The sequence below is a fragment of the Talpa occidentalis genome, unplaced genomic scaffold (assembly GCF_014898055.3).
Source record: "Talpa occidentalis isolate TD23 unplaced genomic scaffold, MPIMG_talOcc4v2.1 talOcc4.9, whole genome shotgun sequence".
Lineage (NCBI taxonomy): Eukaryota > Metazoa > Chordata > Mammalia > Eulipotyphla > Talpidae > Talpa > Talpa occidentalis.
Window position 1 is genome coordinate 6084543 of NW_023605305.1, and position 17952 is coordinate 6102494.

The 17952-nt window shown below is 55.1% G+C and overlaps 1 protein-coding gene, 1 long non-coding RNA gene and 1 other non-coding gene across 3 annotated transcripts; 2 read left to right on the forward strand and 1 right to left on the reverse strand.

Moving 5' to 3' along the window:
- Nucleotides 1-1462: 1462 nt before the first annotated feature.
- Nucleotides 1463-1578, forward strand: LOC119237396 (U5 spliceosomal RNA). The gene has a single exon (XR_005123321.1). It is a non-coding gene; the product is annotated as a U5 spliceosomal RNA (small nuclear RNA).
- Nucleotides 1474-7174, forward strand: LOC129145163 (uncharacterized). Its single transcript, XR_008550325.1, has 4 exons — nt 1474-1677; nt 3836-3948; nt 4999-5302; nt 7045-7174. It is a non-coding gene; the product is annotated as an uncharacterized LOC129145163 (long non-coding RNA).
- A 1867-nt stretch (nt 7175-9041) lies between these two features.
- On the reverse strand, nt 9042-14051 carry KIAA2013 (KIAA2013 ortholog). Its single transcript, XM_037500296.2, is given in 7 exon segments — nt 9042-9170; nt 9974-10827; nt 13023-13340; nt 13343-13372; nt 13375-13569; nt 13572-13715; nt 13718-14051. Coding segments are annotated over 7 exon segments (1893 nt in total). The 3' UTR covers nt 9042-9152.
- Between the last annotated feature and the right edge of the window lie 3901 nt (nt 14052-17952).

Genomic DNA, 17952 nt, shown 5'->3' on the forward strand with positions numbered 1-17952 from the left:
GACCCTCCAGATGTGAACGATTGAATTTCTCAGCTGTTTTATATTATGCCCCCTCCCAGGGTGCAAAATGAAATCAAACCTGAGTTTAATCTAGTCCTTAAATTTAATTAATTTCTTCCTAATACAAAAACTTAAATACTGAGGAATATGGTTTTGTTGGGCAGATTTAGGGTAAGGTAAAAAATCAGGCTTTTCTGCCCTCCTGCCATCAGGATGGATGAGGGAACCCTGTGATCCTGAATGCATGCCTGATGGCGGGCACCTGGAGTGGGTACACCTGGGCTAAGACTGTGCTTTTAAGGGTGGTGTCATGGGGACGCCAGGAGAAGCTGAAGCAGCAGAAGCTGAATGAGAAGCCACGATCACCAGAGAGCCCAGATAGAGTGAGGATTTGCTGGGGGCTGGGAGGCCTGCCAGCCTCCCGGCCCCCCGGCACCCCTGCCTGCCATGTGCCTGGTGAAGCTCAATAAAAGACCTGCAGAAAACCACTGAGGACTCTGACTCCTCCTTTACCCGGTCTGCTGGATCAGGAAAGCCTGCACCGTGTCCAGTTCTGCCCTTTACAGCAGAGAAAAGATCTTGGCACTTCCTCTCTGCAGGTGCTGCCCTGCCCGGACGCCCTTGCTGCCCTTCAACTGTGCACCCTCTAGGCTCTGCCCAGATGTCCCAGGAAAGGTGTTATCAGGGTTTGTCATATGCACCTGCCACGCCATCACATACAGAGCTCCTTGGAGAGGAAATCTGGGAGTTTAGCAGGGGGTTAAGCCAGCACTCACCGGATTTTATTAGGTGAACGAAGATAATTGTTTCAATTTTTTTTTAAGATTTATTTTATTCAAGCACTGGGTACAGTCAGAAGCGCGGGAGGGTGAGAGAATTCAGCAGAGACAGGGCGGGGAACGAAGGGGTCTGCGCGCCATGTGGGCCCCTCGCCCGGGGCCGGGAATCGAACCGGTGCTGCAGAGGCTGCAGGTAGCTTCGCAGCCCAGCGCGCAACCGCTGCGCCACCAGGGGAGGCCCTAATTGCTTCCATTTTATTTCATTTAACGCTTTGTTGTTTTTTAAGTCCATAAGACATTTTTAGTTGCAGTGCCAACTACAACTAAGGCTTTTTCTGCGGGCCCGGGCTCCGGGCCTTACGCCCGTGGACCTGGCTCCGCTCCGCCCTCTGGCGGCCGCCCGGGTCCCTGCACGAAAACGCGCGGGTATTTCCGGACACCGGGGCGTGGCGACTAAGAGGCTTATTTGCATACCCATAATGCATTGCGCATAACACAATTACCGACTTAAAAATGAGTAGATTCTCCTTTTTTCCATCGGTTACTTTTCCTCCCGAATGAGACCATTCTGTCAGAGCTGTCTGGGAGGAAGGCAGACATCACTGGCTTTCGTGCACACATAGTCACCATTACAGAACTAGGGGTGGCGGTTACCCGAGGAGCGTGCGCACCGGCCTCCGGGCATACTCTGGTTTCTCTTCAGATCGCATAAATCTTTCGCCTTTTACTAAAGATTTCCGTGGAGAGGAACAATTCTGAGTTTTTACCCAATTTTTTGAGGCCTTGCGCTGGCGAGGCTCCCAAGCTCCGTGAAAAGAAAGACTGACTTGGTTTCCTGCTTTTTCTGCTTGTTGCTTATCTCTGGTTTCTGCAAGCGCCGGCCCAGGTGTGCCCGCAGGTGAGCGCACCTGACACTCCCGGCGGGCTCCTCGGTGGCGGAGGCTCAGACACGTGCAAGAAGGGGCGTCCCGATAAACTGGCTGTGCGCGCGCAGCTTGTATTAGATTTAATTTTTCCAAATTCATCTCGGGCATGTCTGCCAACAATTTTTTTTTTTTTTAAAGGTTTTCTTTTACTTAGGCATGTAAAGAGCCGGGGTACAGGCCAGAGGTGTGGGGGGTGAGAGGATTCCCCTGAGACGCAGTGGGGAGCAGACCAGCAGCGAGGCAGGAGAGGTCTGTGCGCCGGTGTGGGTAGCTCCCTGGCAGGGCTGGCAATAGCTTGGTAGAGCTGAGACTTTTACCCCTGCGCCACCAGGGAGGCCCCCATTTCTTCTTTTTAAATTAAGGTTTATTTTATTTTTTTTTTTTTAAGATTTATTTATTTGTGCATAGAAGAGCTGGGGTACAGGTCAGAGATGCGGGGAAGTGAGAGGACTCACCAGAGACAGAGCAGGGAGCAGAACAGGCAGATCTACTGAAATACACTGCTGAGGGGAGCAGCGGGGAGACAGGAGAGGTCTGCTGCGCCAAGTGGGTAGCTCCCTGGCCGCTGGGGATCGAACTCATCCTGCAGCTGCTGCAGACTGCTTCATAGTGCGGTGCTTAACCCCTGGCGCCACACCTTCAGCCTGGGAAATGTAGTCTTGCCTGTGAGGCACACGCACACACACACACACACACACACACCACCCATACCCACCCCCACCCCCAAATGGTGTAAGTTACTAGGGGAGAGACTAGAAACCGGGTAAGAGAACTAGCCGGCTGCCCCAGTGAAGGGGAGAAGGGACCTTTTGGGGAGTTCTGCCTTGGGCTCCTCTCTGGGCTTCCCAGCCTCCACGCTGTGGCCAGCTGTGCCTTCCTGGCCCAGCCTGTGGTGCAAGGAGCCCACCAAGGCCAGAATAATGGCTGTGCTGTAAGCCCCTCCCAGGCCTTCTTGATAGTCCAGGGTTGCCTGAGCCGGCTGCCCAGAGCCCAACTCTGCCTTGTTGGTCCCCAACACTAGCCTAGCCCTGATGGGGTAACGTTCCTCCGTCCCTCAGGCCAGCTGCTCTGTCAGGACAAGTGCTGGAGGCCAGAACCTCCTTTGGGCTTTGACGGCTGGAGAGGAGAGATTTTAAACTTGCTTGTTCTCCTCTGGCAAACTGGTGCCAACCAACGCCGTTCCAAACCCCCAGGGACGGTCCCCCAAACATTCCCTGTTCAGAGGCAGCGGATCCTCAGGGAAATGGCTGGTCCCGGGCACAAGTCAGGAAATACACCACCTTCAAGAGGCTCCCGGGAGCCCAAGGTGCGTTCCTGGGACCGAGACTAAAATTCAAAAAGGCTCAAAGCATTTCAAATATGTTTACCTCCAGGAGTCTGTAAATATAGCCAAACAAAACGAAATGACCTAACTGGCCACTGTGATGGTTCACTTTTCCCTGGCAGCTCTGCTGGGCTCAGGGATGTCCAGGCAGCTGGCAAAGCGCTATTTCTGGGTGGGTCTGTGAGGATGTTTCCCTTGGTCTGACCCAGGTCATTCTTTGCACCTCCCCAGCCCCTGGTACTACGTCCTGGATTTGCTTCAAAATAATGTTCGTGGTCCAAGAAGGGACGAATATTCAAGATGTATTAAAAAGTTTAATCAGATCCTCCCCCGTGGCGCAAGGGGATAAGACACAGCACGATGAAGCAATCCGCAGCCTCTGCAGCACAAGTTCGATCCCAGGCCGGCCAGGGAGCTACCCCCATGGCACAGCAGACCTCTCCTGTCTCGCCCGCTGCTCCCCTCAGCAGTGGATTTCAGTTAATCTGCCTGTTCTGCTCCCCACTCTGTCTCTGGTGAATCCTCTCACCCCCTCGCACCTCTGGCCTACACCCCAGTTCTTGTATGCATAAATAAAACTAATCTTAAAAAAAAAACAAAACTAAAAATGGAAATATATGACCCAGCAACCCCGCCGTGGGCATCTACCTGAGAACTTGAAACCATTCACTTAAAAAATTATATGGTCCGCAGTGTTCGTTGCAGACCTACCTACTCGCAATAGCTGGGACGGGGCAGCAACCTAAGTGCTGATGGAGGTCTGGGTGCACAGGGTGCGAGCTGGTCACTATGTCAACACTCTCCAGCTGTAAGGAAAGGAATCGATACCCGCTCCAGCGACATGGAAAGAACTCGAGGGAATGGTGTGGAGTGAAGTCAATCAGCAGGACAAAGACAAACATTGGATGTTTCCATAAATGTGAGTAAAATAAGGGATGCCGTGGAATTGACAAGCAAAATATTTACCAAAACTGTCAGACTTTAAGAAACAGGTGAGGTTTCTGAGATTAAGGGGTGGGAAGGAGAAAGGATCCGGTGGGTGTAAGGGGTGACGGGGAAAGGGAGCAGAAAATCAACCTGGCTGAGGTGTAACTTGTGTAACACGCGCAGCATGTATTTAAAGGGGAAAACAATTTGAGGGGAAAACAATACAGTAATAAAGTAGAATTTGGTTTGTGAAAATAATTATGTGAGTGGGGCAGGATGGGTGGTCGTTGGGACAGGGTGGGACGGGGAAGCTCCTTTTTTCTATATTCATCACGATCCATCACTTTTAAGTTTTAAATACATATTCAAAACAATGTGTCCTTGGTAACGCTCTGCGTATTTATGGAGAGATTAAATGTTGGGATCCAGTGGCTGGTCTGACAAGCACCACAAGGACAAGGTCATCCAAAGCATGAACAAGATTCCCACCACGGGGACCGGCCCTGGACACGTCTGTGGTTTGTATTTGAGACAATGACGTGAAGTTCAAACTTCAAGGACATGCTGGATTGCAGTTAGAAGTTAATGAAAATAAAGGTGTTTTTCCATTCCAAGTTCACATACCCCTTGTATTCCATCCCTGGGCCCCTGGTTTAGAAGCCCCCATGTGTGTTCCCAGAATACAATACAGCTGCCCCCTGGGAGGGTAGAAAGTTCTGGACTCATAAAGCCACAATCACAAAGCGGGACATCCTCCGCAGCTTATGAAGTTGGAAGGTGTTATTAGACCCATTTTACAGGTGGGAACCTTGAGAGTCAACGTTTCACTCACTCATTTGAGGTTTGTGTGATGATGGTGATTGAGCCAGACGCAAACCTGGGGGCCCAGTGCCTGGCCCAGAGCTCTCTCTTAGATCCAGCTCCCAGCCCCAGAGGTGCTGAGAAAAGCTACCTTTTCTCAGAGTTTGATTATGAGAGACGTCACGGCCTTTCTCAGAAGCTCCCCTGTCCTCTGTTCTGTCCTCTCCCACGACACCCACAGAGCCTCGCCGGGAGCTGTCTGTTCCAGGGCCCTCCTGTCAGATCACAGGGCTGAAGCCAGAGGGGAAGGACCAAGCCCTTAGGAGGTGCCCATCAAGGAAACCTCTCATCCTGTCACCCGAACATCAACCGAACCTGGCCTGCTGGAAGTTTTACAATGAATAGTCACTGAACCAATGGGGTACCAGAAGCTTCCACCAGCCAAAGTCCAGAGGAGAGGTTTCTGGGAGCGAGGAGTGTCAGACAACAGATAACTTATCCAGGGCCAGGCCTTTTGCCCCGCCCTCCGGCCTCTTTTGTGCAGGGTGAGTGCTCACAGCAGTGGGGTAACCTCCAATTGCCAGACTCCTAATCAGACCCCTAGACAGACGTGCGGCTCTCAGACCCCAAAGGGCACAGGTTGTCTTGTTCTTAAGGTTTTTTAAGTCAGACATCCTTTTGAGAAACTGAGGAAAGCTACAAAATCTTGCCTTGTGGGGAAAAAAATGTACAAAAAATATATACAAATATTTTGCAATTGCTGGGGCTAACCAATCCCTCAAACAAGGTTACATATTGGGGCAAGAAAAGCTCTCCGGTCTCTTCATCTAAGACATGATCTCTGTGTTGTTGGCCTGTTTCACCCTAAAAAATTCCACTCCTCGAGAAAGAACAAGGCTGTCTCAGTCCATTCAGACTGCAGAAAACCACAGCCCAGAGAGCTGAGAAGCAGCAGACATTTACTTCTCACCGTCCTGGAATTTGGAAGCCCAAAGTCAGGACACCAGCATGGTGGAGTTCTTATAAGAACTCTCTTCTGGGGCCTCCCTTGTGGCACAGGGGTTAAAGTCTCAGCACTATAAGCTGTCATTAGCCACTGGCAGCTTGAGTTCCATTCCCAGCCAGGGAGCTGACCCACTTGGTGCAGCAGACCTCTCCTGTCTCGCCCGCTGCTCCCATCAGCGGTGTATTTCAGTCAGTCTGCCTGTTCTGCTCCCCACTCTGTCTCTGGGAATCCTCTCACCCCACCCCCACCCTCTGCACCTCTGGCCTACACCCAGTTTGTTCCTGTATGTATTAATTAATTAATTAATCACTTTTAAAAAAAGAACTCTTTTGGGTTTCTTCTCGCTGTGTCCTCACATGATGAAAAGACAGAGTTTGGGGGGGTCTCTTTTATGAAGGCGCTAGTCCCATCACGAAGGCCCCATCTTGTGACCTACTCACTTCCCAAAATTTCCACCTTCAAATAACCTCACCGTGGGGTTAGGATTTCAACAAATGGGCTTGGGGAAGGGGGAGGCGAACAAGGCCGAAGCCCGCTGCCTCCTGCTGAGTCCTCCCGAGGAGCCACAGGCCTGGGGTCGCTGTCCTAACATGCAGCCAGAGCTTGTGAGCAGGGAGATTATTTAGGGAGAGATCCCAGGTGGCAGGGATGGGAGGCTGGGGAGGGTAAGATGAAGGAGAGAAAACCAAGCCCGGGTGCCTGGTCTACTTTTCACCATGGGGCCAGCGGGCTGCGCAGGCGAACTCTAGAACTCTAGAATGGGTCTCAGAACTGCCACCCAAGGAGCAGAGGGGAGCACCAGTCTGCTGGGTCGTCTCCCATGGGTGAGGCCCCTCCCTGCCGGAGAAGCAGCCCGTGCTTCGGGGCTATGTCCTACACCTGTGCTAAGTGCCTGGCCGCTTCAGGAAGGCGAGAGAAGCCGCGGTTAGAGCCGTGGCGGCGGGAACGGGTGGACTCGGAAGACGTGTGGCTGCTGGGCCTGCAGGGAGAAAGGCCCTTCCGGACCAGCTTTTCAGCTCAGGGGACGTGCTGGGGGTATGCAACCAAATTTCCTGTTCCATTTTCTGCCCCTTCAGAAAATTGGGGTTTTAGATCTGTGGGGCAGCCGCTCGCCTCTGTCCTGCCCCCCTCCTCTGCGTCTGCAGCTTCCTTGCTCCAGCGGCCTTGAGGCTCAGCTCAGGGTAGTCACTACTGCTTGCATAGGCTGTGGCTTCTACAAATAAACCTCATCGGTGAATACAGCCTCAAAAAGTAAGCTCACTTTTTGCTTTTGTGCTCTAGAGCCGGAGAGCAATTAACCATCCGGGCTTGGTTACACCATAGAGGACGTGGGTGAAGCAGGAGTGTGAAGACCGAAGGAAGGCTGGGCCCCAGGTAAGCCAAGTCTGCAGTCTGGCCTGGCGTTGGCAGCTGCGTGGCCTTAGGTGAGTTTTGCACCGTCCCGGGTCGTTACAACATCTCTCAAGCTGGGATTGGAACCCGTTACCACAAGGGGCCATGTTGATGTGAAATCCCTAACACATGGCGAGCACTTAAATGAGAGCTGTCACTCACCACTAGAGGTCTATTGCAGTGCTAGCCTTGCTAGCAAATCCTCAGGCCCAGGGAGTGCACACTCAGGAGCACTCCCATTTCAGGAGCCCACAACCTGGGCCCTTGCCAGGTGAAGCTGGGGGTGGGGGGTGTCCTCTTTTTTTTTTTTTAAAGGATGTGGCTGCAACATCCAACAACCTCATCTTTTTTCTTTTTTAAAGATTTACTTATGCACAGAAGAACTGGGGTACAGGCCAGAGGTGTGGGGGGTGAGAGGATTCACCAGAAACAGTGGGGAACAGAACAGGCAGATTGACTGAAATACACTGCTGAGGGGAGCAGCAGGCGAGACAGGAAGGGTCTGTGCCATGTGGGTATCTCCCTGGCCAGGGATCGAACTTGTGCTGCAGTGGCTGCAGACAGCTTCATAGGTTGCTTCTTAACCCCTTGCGCCACCAGGGAGGCCCAAGTGTGTTTCCTCTTGTCAAGTAGTTTCCAGGTTGATGTAGCAGGTGGGGGGCAGGTCACATGACAACCCACACCCAACCCAAACCCTGGGGTTCGTGCATAGGAAAGGGTGAGGCAGCCCATGGCCCACAGCCCATGGCTGGGCGGTCCTGAGTTCTGCATGACCAGAGCAGGGGTGGAGGGTTCTGGGAACTGAAGCACCAGCCTGGACAGCTTGTCTCAGAGCCCCAGTTGAGGGGCAGTTAGCACCTCCACAGCCAGCCGAGCTTCCTGGTGTCTGGCAGCTTAATGCTTGTCTGGAAGTCCAGGGAACCCCCACCAACACCGAGGATGGATGGCCTCCGAGTCCACCGAGTGGACTGCAGGTCCAGCTCAGTCTTCTTTGGTCCCTGGGATGCTTCCCTTCTTCCCGTGAGGGGCGAGCTCAGATCTTAGCTCAGGTGAGCAGTAGGCCCACTTGGGGTCTTCCCTGTTACCCAGTCCTACAGCCGACAAAACCCAGGGCACTGGGGGAGCAGGCGCTGTTGCAGCATCCCCCCAACACCCAGGAGCAGGAAGACGAGCACCTGCACCTCTTCTGCATGGACCCCTAGGACAGGGGATATAGCTGCCATCCCTCTGGCAGGACGAGGTTGTGTGGCCTCCCACTTCATGCCCCAAAGTCTGGAGACGGAGGAAAAGATGGTGTCTCCAGAGGGTTCAACCACACACAGACCAGTCATGGAATTTTGAAAGAAATTTATTTAAAAACAGAACAAAAAAAAAGCTTTGGTATTTCAAAACCCAACAATAGTCCATCACTAGAAAGTTAACCACCTCCCCAACGCCCAGAAGTACAAAACCATAGATCTCCACAGGCTCATGATAAGAAAGAGACGAGGCGCAGCCCCAAGGCCCCTGGAGACCCGCCTCCTCCACGCAGGAGGTGCTGGGGCCTCCAAACACCACCAGGGGATTCGCTTCGCGTGGATACAGGAGCCTTCCGGCAAGATCCCAACCAAAATAAATTAAAAATCAAGAAAAGAAAGAACACATACAATCAGGGCAAGAATACAGTGTCTCCTAGAAGAGTCTTTTCAAAAGAGGGTCTAATGCCTGGGGCAGAAGAAAGGGGAAGTGGAAGGAGCAAGTTCAATTTCAAGTATTTTCCATATGGGTTCACTTTATTGAGTGGAAAGCGCTTAACAAAACGTCCGCCGGCCCCTCCGCCCCCGCTTCCCATCTGAAAACTCCTGAACATCAACAGGTACTTCTGCGTTACTGGTGTACAACCCCCAACAAGGCACAAAAGGGTGGGTGCTGTCAAAGGCCCCCTGGTTCGCAGCAGCAGGACTTTCAGTGCTGGGCGTCTTGTGCAAACAGTGGCTGAAAGCAGGATGGTCTTTCGCTCAGACGCTGGGGTCTTCCTGCGCAAGGAACACAACAGGGGTTACTGCGCGCTGCCGGGCGGGGCGGACATTACAGGAAGCCGGCGACAGACCCCGGGCATCCCCCACCCCAGGCCCTGATCTGGCCCTGCCGGCGGCCCCCGGCCCAGGAACCTGCTAGAACTGCTACGGATTTGGTGCCCTGGGCAGCTCCTCAGGCCTGCAGGGGCGCCACGGGCTCTGCGTCGTGGGGCCCAGCTCCAGCAAGGGTAAACTGAGGCACGTGGGTAGTATGCCATGAGGGTGGCTTGGTGTCTCCCCCGATCATGGCAGAACCCCAGGGTCGATGAGGAGACCGAGATTAAGAGCAGAGAAGCCCATGGACCCACAAGGCAGAGAAGCTGCCCCAGCAGCGAGCCATGGCGGGGGGTGACAGAAGGGCGCCCACGCGACTCTGATCTGCCTTTCCATTTGGTCTTCAGGCTTGAGGAGCTCACACAGCTGCCCACCCTGCTCCTTCAGGCTGATTTCCTTCTTGGGGTTGGGCCCCGCCCACCGGCTGCTGCGCCATTACTTTCAGAGGGGGCACGGGGTGTGGGGACTTGCCCTGGCAGCCAGGCGACCCCTCTACTCCCAGCCGGGCTTCCACAGCTTTCCCTGCCCGTCTAGTCTCCTCAGAAGTCACTTTTCAACGTCCTCTCACAAGGGCCTCGCTCCTCTCTGCGGAGGCCGAGGGCACCGGCCGGGAAGGACACCCCACTCCTGCCTCGGCCTCACCCCGCCCTGGGCCCAGGACAGCGCGCCCGGCTGCGGGGCTGGGGCCGGGGGGGGCGGGCCCCTACCTTGCTCCTGAAGAAGGGCCTGGCCCCGGGCCCGCAGTACTCGTTGTAGATCAGCTTGAAGAGGAAGAGGTGGAAGAGGGTGATGAGCGAGGCCACGCTGAACCAGAAGAGGAAGGGCAGCCCCGGGTCCTGCTGGGCCATGTGCTCGTCATGGGCCAGGATGGCCTTGAGGTGCAGCGTGTGCCGCAGGTCCTGCAGGTGCGTGAGGTCGGTGGAGATGTAGAGCAGCGGCGTGATGGGCTGCGTCACCATGACCGCGAAGGTGTGGCCCTGGGGCGCCGAGGTCAGCTCCACGGGCTCGTCCAGGCAGCCGGCCTCGCAGGCGTAGATCTTGGTGGGCTGCCCGCGTGACTCCACAGACACGTGCAGGTACGGCTTGCCCTCGGCGTCGGCCAGCACGGCCAGGTTGATGTGGTCGTTCTTGTAGCGGATGCCGTGCAGCGCGTAGCTGTTGTGCAGCACGTCGGGGTCGGCCTGGAACTGCAGGTGGTTCTCGGTGAACTGCAGCCCCCCGAAGCTGAGCACCATGCCCTGCAGGATGCCTGGTGCGCCCACCCTCACCAGCCCCTTGCAGCCGCGCTTCTGCAGGGTCAGCCGCCACAGGTCGGAGAGCTGAAGGATCTGCTGCACAGAGGCCAGCCGGCCCGGCCACAGGTTCTCGGCGTGCATGGTGGCGTGGCCGCTGAAGCAGTGATCTTCGTAGTTGAGCGTCGACTCCATCTGGTCTCGCTCCCTGTGGCTCAGGTTGGGGCTGAGCAGCGGGGCTGGCGAGCAGGAAAGCATGTAGTACAGCGTCAGGTTCACGGTCAGGCCGGACGGGGTGTGCGCATCCGTGATCTTCTTCATTTCCACTCCTGTAACACCACAGAGATGGCACGTTAAGGAGGAAGGGCAGGCCGGGGGCCGAGGTTGAGGCAGCGAGCCCAAGCAGCAGAGACACGCATTGTGCCTGGGAGTGGAAACAGCAGCTCCAGGCTCCTCAAGCAGGAGAGACTCCTGCCGCTTCCTCATATGACCAACCTGAGCCCTGCAGACTGAGACCTAAGATCCTGTGAAGGGGAGAGAGGCCTCCTTCCAGGGCCAGAACAACACAGATGTGGGCAGGACGTGGCCCGACCCTGTGACACCAAGTCCAGTGCCCGTACACAGGGACACCGGGCACTGCCCTGGCCAGCCTTGGGGTGCTTCTCTCCAGCACCTCTCACTCCCACCCTGTAGCTTTAAAGAACAGCTGAACACAGGATCTCCCAAGCCTCATGAAATTTGCATCTGTAGCCCCAGAGAGCTAAGCACCCGCCTGTGTCTCCACAGGGCTGTCTGATGGGCATTTTGAACCCGATATGGTTTGAATTCTTCCAGTCCCAAGCCTTCCCTCCCCAAGCTGCCTAAGACACCTGCGGAGCCCTCTCCCAAAACTGAGAGTCCCCTGCAGGTTCTCACTCCTCACAACCAGTCCATGGAGAGTCCTGGGGGCTCCGTCTCTGAAAGCCTCAGAATGCACCTGCTCCTCTCTGTGGTCACAACCCTGCACAGCCACACGGCCCTGCCCCCACCAACCTGGGCTCCTACAAAACACTCGTACCTGTCTCCACTGTGTCCCCCTCCCTGCTATCCTCTGTACACAGCAGCCAGAGGGGTCTTTAAAAATGGGGATCAGGGCCTGCCTGGTGGTGCAAAGGGTTACGTCTCAGCACTATGAAGCTTTCAGCAGCCACTGCAGCGTGAGTTCCATCCCCAGCCAGGGAGCTACCCACATGGAGCAGCAGACCCCTCCTGTCTCCCCGCTGCTCCCCTCAGCAGTGGATTTCAGTTCAGTAGATCTGCCTGTTCTGCTTCCCACCCTGTCTCTGGTGATTTCTCTCACCCCCCTCCACCTCTGGCCTACACCCCAGTTCTTGTATGCATACGTAAATAAAAATAAATCTTTAAAAATAAAAATAAAAATGGGGATCAGCGAGTGCTCCGCCCTGCCCTCGGTGCAGTCCTCACCTCAGTCTCTGAGGGCCTTTAGGATCTGGCTCCCACTGCCCTCCACTCTGTGACCCTGCTAATCTCCACCCCCCCTTGTCCATTATGTGCCAGCCACTGGCCACTCACCTAACCTGCTCCTGCCTCAGGGCCCCTCCCTTGCCAGCTTCTTGCTATGCAGGCCTCACCTTAAGTGCTTCCTCCTCACAGGCCTCCCTGGCAATTGGAGCCCAGTGGAGCCCAGAGCCTCCGCCCTCACGCACATTCCAGCCTGCTTTCTTCCCGACACACTGTCCCCTAGACACAGCCCTGTCACCCTCAGTCACCGATTTTAACTTTTCTCCAGAGGACTTTGTCTTGCTTATGGAGTCAAAGTTTCACTGTTTTCCTCCCAATGAGAACCTGCAAGCGCCACGAGAACAGGAAGTTTGTTCTGTCCATTTCCTTGTTCCCCATTTAATAAATGCCTGTTGAATGAACTAAACACTCTTTGGGCAACAAAATACACAACTAGAACCCTGGGGTGGGGTGGGGGGGTTTCTCTATCTAGAATTTTCTTAAACAGTCAACGGGGGGAGAAGTTATCACTTGACGGGCCCACTCCGCCTGCTGAAAGAAGGGTCCAACGCCTCCCCGTCAAAAAGCGGCCACTTCAGTCAGGGCACCCCTCTGCCTGGCAGGGCCACCACCAGACCGGGGGGAACTGCTGGAAGAATCCAGGGATCCCCACACTGCCTGCTGGATTCTGCTTTATGAACTCCCTTAAAACCACTCTGCTCAAATCAGGCCTCACCTACAAGAACAAATAAGCCCTACCCTGGACGCTGGCTCTTTGAGTAGGATTTCACGAAGCCCTCTGCAGCGAGTGCAACTGTCATCACTGAAACAAGCCTGGAGAGCTGAGGACACCGATCCAAGGACACAGAGATGACTCTAAGGGTTGCCACTCCACATCAAAGTTTGCACCACCCCACCATCCTCTTTCAGGCCCACCCCTGGAGACTTTGAGGGGATTCTCCAGGGGGAACCATGGTCACCTGGTGCAAGGGGTGGCTTGTGGACCAAGAACACCAGGCCTCACCTGGGCTGAAGAGCTGAGCCCAGAGGCGCTGGTGGTCCTGAAGCAGCTCAGCCGCCGGCATCTCCAAGAGCTCCAGCATTTCCTTCCGGGCAGAGTCCTGGAGGGCCTTGAGCTCCTTGGCCGCTTTGCTTTTGAGCACCTGGGGGTTCACTGGGCCGGAGACATGCACCACCCACAGCACTGTCTCGTCCAGCTGGGTCTTGGGAGCCACCTGGAGCCGGTTCACCAGCTTCTTGGCTGCCACCACCACCAGGTGCACCAGGCCCGTGGAAAGAGGCGGAGACCGGCCGGAGTAGAGGAGGAACTGATGGTCCCCGACTTCTCCAGGGTGCTGGTGAAGGCGCGGGGACCGGGCCGGCAGTGGGCCCCACAGTCTGCAGCGCGGCCACGCGCTCGGTGGGGTTGTTGAGCTGGATGCGCTGCAGATAGACGTGGGGTCGGCCCCGGTGCGCCAGAAAGTCCTCCTGCAGCAGCACGCAGTCGCGGCCGGAGCCCGTGGCAAGGCCCGAGGCCGAGGCGGGCCCGGGGATGGCGGCCGCCGGGCCCGACCCGGGGTCCCGAGTTGCAGGCAGCGCACGCGGCGCAGCAGCCCTTCCCGCGGCAGCAGCACCGACTCCCCCGCCTCGGAAAGCGCGCTCAGCGGCCGCAGCTGCACGAAAGGCACGAAGTCCGGCGCGACCGCGGGCTCCCGCGCCCCGGGGTCACCCACAGCTGGTTGGCGGCCACGTCCAGGGCGAGGAAGCCGTTCGCCACCAGCGCGGGCACGCCGGGGCCCAGCGGCACCGCCTCGCCGCGCTCCCGCAGGCCGCGCCAGGCGCGGGTGGCCGCCTCCAGGCAGGCGGAGGGCTCCGCGGCGCCCGGCGGGCCGCGGGCCCAGGGCAGCAGGTGCAGGCCGCCCGCCGCCCGCCGCGCGCCGGAGCCGCCGAGCCACAGCAGCAGCAGCAGGAGGCCGAGCAGGGCGAGCAGGCGGCGGGCCCAGCTGCTCGACAGCAGCCCCGGCAGCCCCTTCAGCCGCTGCTGCAGCCACATCGGGCCGCCGGGCGCGGGCGTGGCGCGGGGTGGCCGCCGGGCCCGCGCCCAGCCCACCGGCCGGCCGCCCGCGCCTCACTCCCGGGCCCGCACCGCCGCGCCCACCCGGCCCGCGTCCCCGCCGCCGCGGCAGCCGCTGCGCCGCTTCCTCCTCCCTGTCGCTGGCCTCCGGCCGTCACACGACGTCGGCCGTCAAGCGCCGCCGCGTCTTTTGCGACATTTGGGCGGGAGGGGGCGGGGCGGTGGGCGGGGCGGGGCGGTGGGCGGGGCGCGGCGCTGGGGCCGGCAGCCGCTGTGGGCGGGGCCACCCGCTCCCGCGGGGAGAGACAAGTCCAAGCCGGGGCGCCCTATGGGCTGCAGGGGCGGCGTGGAGCCCACTTGTAATGAAAGCACCCGGAGTCGGCCAAATTGAGCACGGACTGGGCTCTGGTTGCGACCGATGGATTCAACAGACCTACAAATTAAAAAGAAAAGTGATAATAAAATACTTTTGTTTCAACATGCAATTTGCAGCAACATGGATGGCGCTGGAAGGGATCATGCTCAGCGAAATAAGCCAGGAAGAAAAAGAAAAACACCAGATGGTCTCACTCATAGCAGGAATTTAGAAAACCTAAATAAGGGACCAGGTAAAAGACTATTATAATAAAATCAAATCAAAATCAACAAGCAACTATAAACCAGAGACACAGTAGGGGAGGGGAGAAGGGATTAGGGTCAAAATAAGGGGGGTGGGAATTGTATGGGGACTATAACTAAGATGAAAATGCATACATTGTTGCAAAAATGAAAAATGAGTAAAAAAATATATAAAATAAACCTTAAAAAATAGCTAAAAAAATACTTTTGTTTCAGTAAAAAGCGTTCTCCTTACTGCAGAACACTTACTACGGAAAAGTGCTGCGGAAAGGGAAGGAGGAGAAGGAAGGCAAGAGAAGGAAAGAAAAGAACAAAAAAAGAGAAACAAAGCAGAAGAAAGCTGGAAACCTGGCTGCCTAGGAAACGCTGTCCAATGCTTGCAGGTCTTCCTGGCAGCATCCTGATGCCACACCAAGTCCTCCTGATGCCACCAGCTCTGAGTTTTAGCTTATTAAATAACATAAGACACTGAAGGTGCATGCTTCTGAAATGCCTTTTTATTGTGAATCATCAATGCAAAAGAGAGATTTTGCTTTGTATCTGGAAAAACTCAACGCGACGACAGGGGTGGACAATGGGGTATTTGTTTCTGCTTTGGTTTCAAGACATTCCAAAGCCAAAGAATGCTTCCCGGCTGAGAATTTTGCCATCATATGAGGTGGCTTCTCGTGAGCAGACACAGATGCGTCTGCGCAGTTCCAGGGCCAGTGCCTGTGCAGGTGACCCTACGGGAGGATTACTTCTTTTTATCCTTAGGTTATTGTCAAGACTTAAGCACAAAGTCCCAGACTCCCCCTGGGAGTTCACAAGTCCCACAGAATGTGTTTGTGGACAGCAGGAGTCCATGACCTACAATTAGAGATGCAGGCGCCATCCAAACCCCTGGGGAGGCAGAAGTGCCAGGGACACACAGTGAAGGCAGAGCAAAGGACAAGAGGAGACTCGATCCCATCTGAGAATGTGGGTGCCCCTGAACATGCCACCCATGTTTTGGAGATAAAACTTAATGCTGGTTGGTCAAGCCAACCAAGTGTCTGACACACACTAAGTGGCAGTAAACGCAAACGTACATAATTATTTTCGTCAGTACAGACTGCCCTGTAATAGCCTTACATCTTGGTCCACTTGTGTGAGTTTCCTGGGGGAGCAATTCCTGGAAGCAGAACCATAGGTCAAAGGGCCGCTCATTATTCATGCCCTTAACTTCCTGCCACTCTCACCCGCCTGCACCCCATGGGAGGGGACTCACAGCCAATGGTCAGCAACGTGGCCACAACAAAGCCAGCGGGTCAAGACTAAGAGAATCTGGCCTCAGTTTGCCAGGATTTTGACTCTTGGCCTTGCTAGCAAGGGTGCTAGCAAGTCAACTCACTTCCCTGAGCCTCAGCTTCCCCATCCATAAAAAGGGGATCGTGGACCTCCCTGGAGGCGCAGCAGGTTGAGTGCAGCACTGTGAAGCTGTCTGCAGCCTCTGCATTGCAGGTTCGATTCCTGGCTGGCCAGGGAGATACCCACATGGTGCCGCAGATCTCCTGTCTCGTCTGCTGCTCCCCTCAGCAGTGTATTTCGTCTGTCTGCCTGTTCTGCTCCCCACTCTGTCTCTGGTGAATCCTCTCACCCTCCTGCTCCTCTGGCTTGTACCCCAGTTCTTGTATAAATAAATCTTTAAAAAAAAAGGGGGGATCATGAGACAGAGTCGATTGCCCTGAGGCTTAAATTAGACAAGCATGAGAGGCACTTAGGATGTTGCCTGGCAGAAAATAACCACTCATTAATCAATCTATTCCTCTCCACACATACTACCACTGTCTGCCCTTTGGATACTCTTTCGGAAATTCTATCAACTTACAGACATGTAGACTCTTGTCTCTATTTTTCTTTTCACATCAATTGTGGCATTTACCATACATGACTTTTTTCACTTAAGGGAACAGTCTGAAAATTCTGTTGTTATTGTTCTTCTTCTGATGATGATGATGATTAGGGAGGCTAAGTGCGGGGTGAAGGCGAGGGAGTTGAGGAGCAGGCTGCAGTCGCCCAGGGTGTGGCTGTTCTCTGAAACCTCCCTCTTCCTTCGACCCAGAAAGGAAAAAGGTGAAAGGAGATAGCTAAGTGTTTAAGCCCCTGAGGGCACTGGGTGGCTGCTCTCCCAGCCCCCTCTTCTTCAGGTGTCTTCCCAAGAAAGCAGAGTCCTGGGCCTCCCTGGTGGCGCAGGCTGTTGAGTACAGTGCTGTGAAGCTGTCCACAGCCTCTGCATTGCAGGTTCGATCCCAGCCAGCAGGGGAGACACCCACATAGTGCAGCAGACCTCTCCTGTCTCTCCTGCTGCTCCCCTCAGCAGTGTATTTCAGTCAGTCTGCCTGTTCTGTTCCCCGCACTGTCTTTGATGAATCCTCTCACCCTCCTGCACATCTGGCCTATACCCTGGTTCTTGTATAAATAAATAAATCTTTAAAAAAAAAAAAAGAAAGAAAGTGGAGTCCTGTGCCTTTAACTGTCCACAACATGTGCAGCACGTACCAGGAGTAACATCTGGGTGGCAGCCACCACTGGTTAAAGAGACAGGCCCTCCTTTTGGATGAAGTTTGGATCAAGTTTAAGTTCCAGCAATTTAGTGAAGGGAAGAGGATATAGATACCAAAGGGTTGGAGGGGGGGCTTCTTCAGGGTAAATCCTTTCTTTAGAGGAGGCCAGCAGCCTCTGACACTGGTTCTCCCACCTGATTTACAATAACCTGGGGTATTCAGGTCAAGGGACCCCCCTGCCTGAGATTTTTTTTCTGTCCGTAGTACATCACCATTGAGCTTCTCCTTGGGTAAGAGCAAATGCAGAGTTAGAGCCTGGTTCCAGCGTCCCTCCCTTACTGCCTGCCTCAAGCAGCTGTGAGTCTACCGGCAGGTTGCTTTACTTCTCTGAGTCTCCTTTCCAAAATGTTGGGGGTACTGCCAGATTTGCAGAATGAGACAGAGCTTTGAAAATTGAGCCAGCCAAAACCACTCATTCTCTGCTCTGCTCTGCTCCATTCCTCCATTTCCTCCTTGAAGGATCTGGAATTTCAGCCTGCATTCTCCAGAATATAAAAACATCCGGTGGATTCTGGCACCAAGTCCTGTTCTCAGCAGGAGACACTGCTGCCCTGGGTCCCAGCTGGGAGGGAGACACCCTGGACTGTGCTTCTTCCCTTCACTTGCCCAGTCCCTCTGGGTCTCAACATACCATCTGTGAAGTGAGTCTCTGTACATCTCCCAGGTTCTGGAGCTTC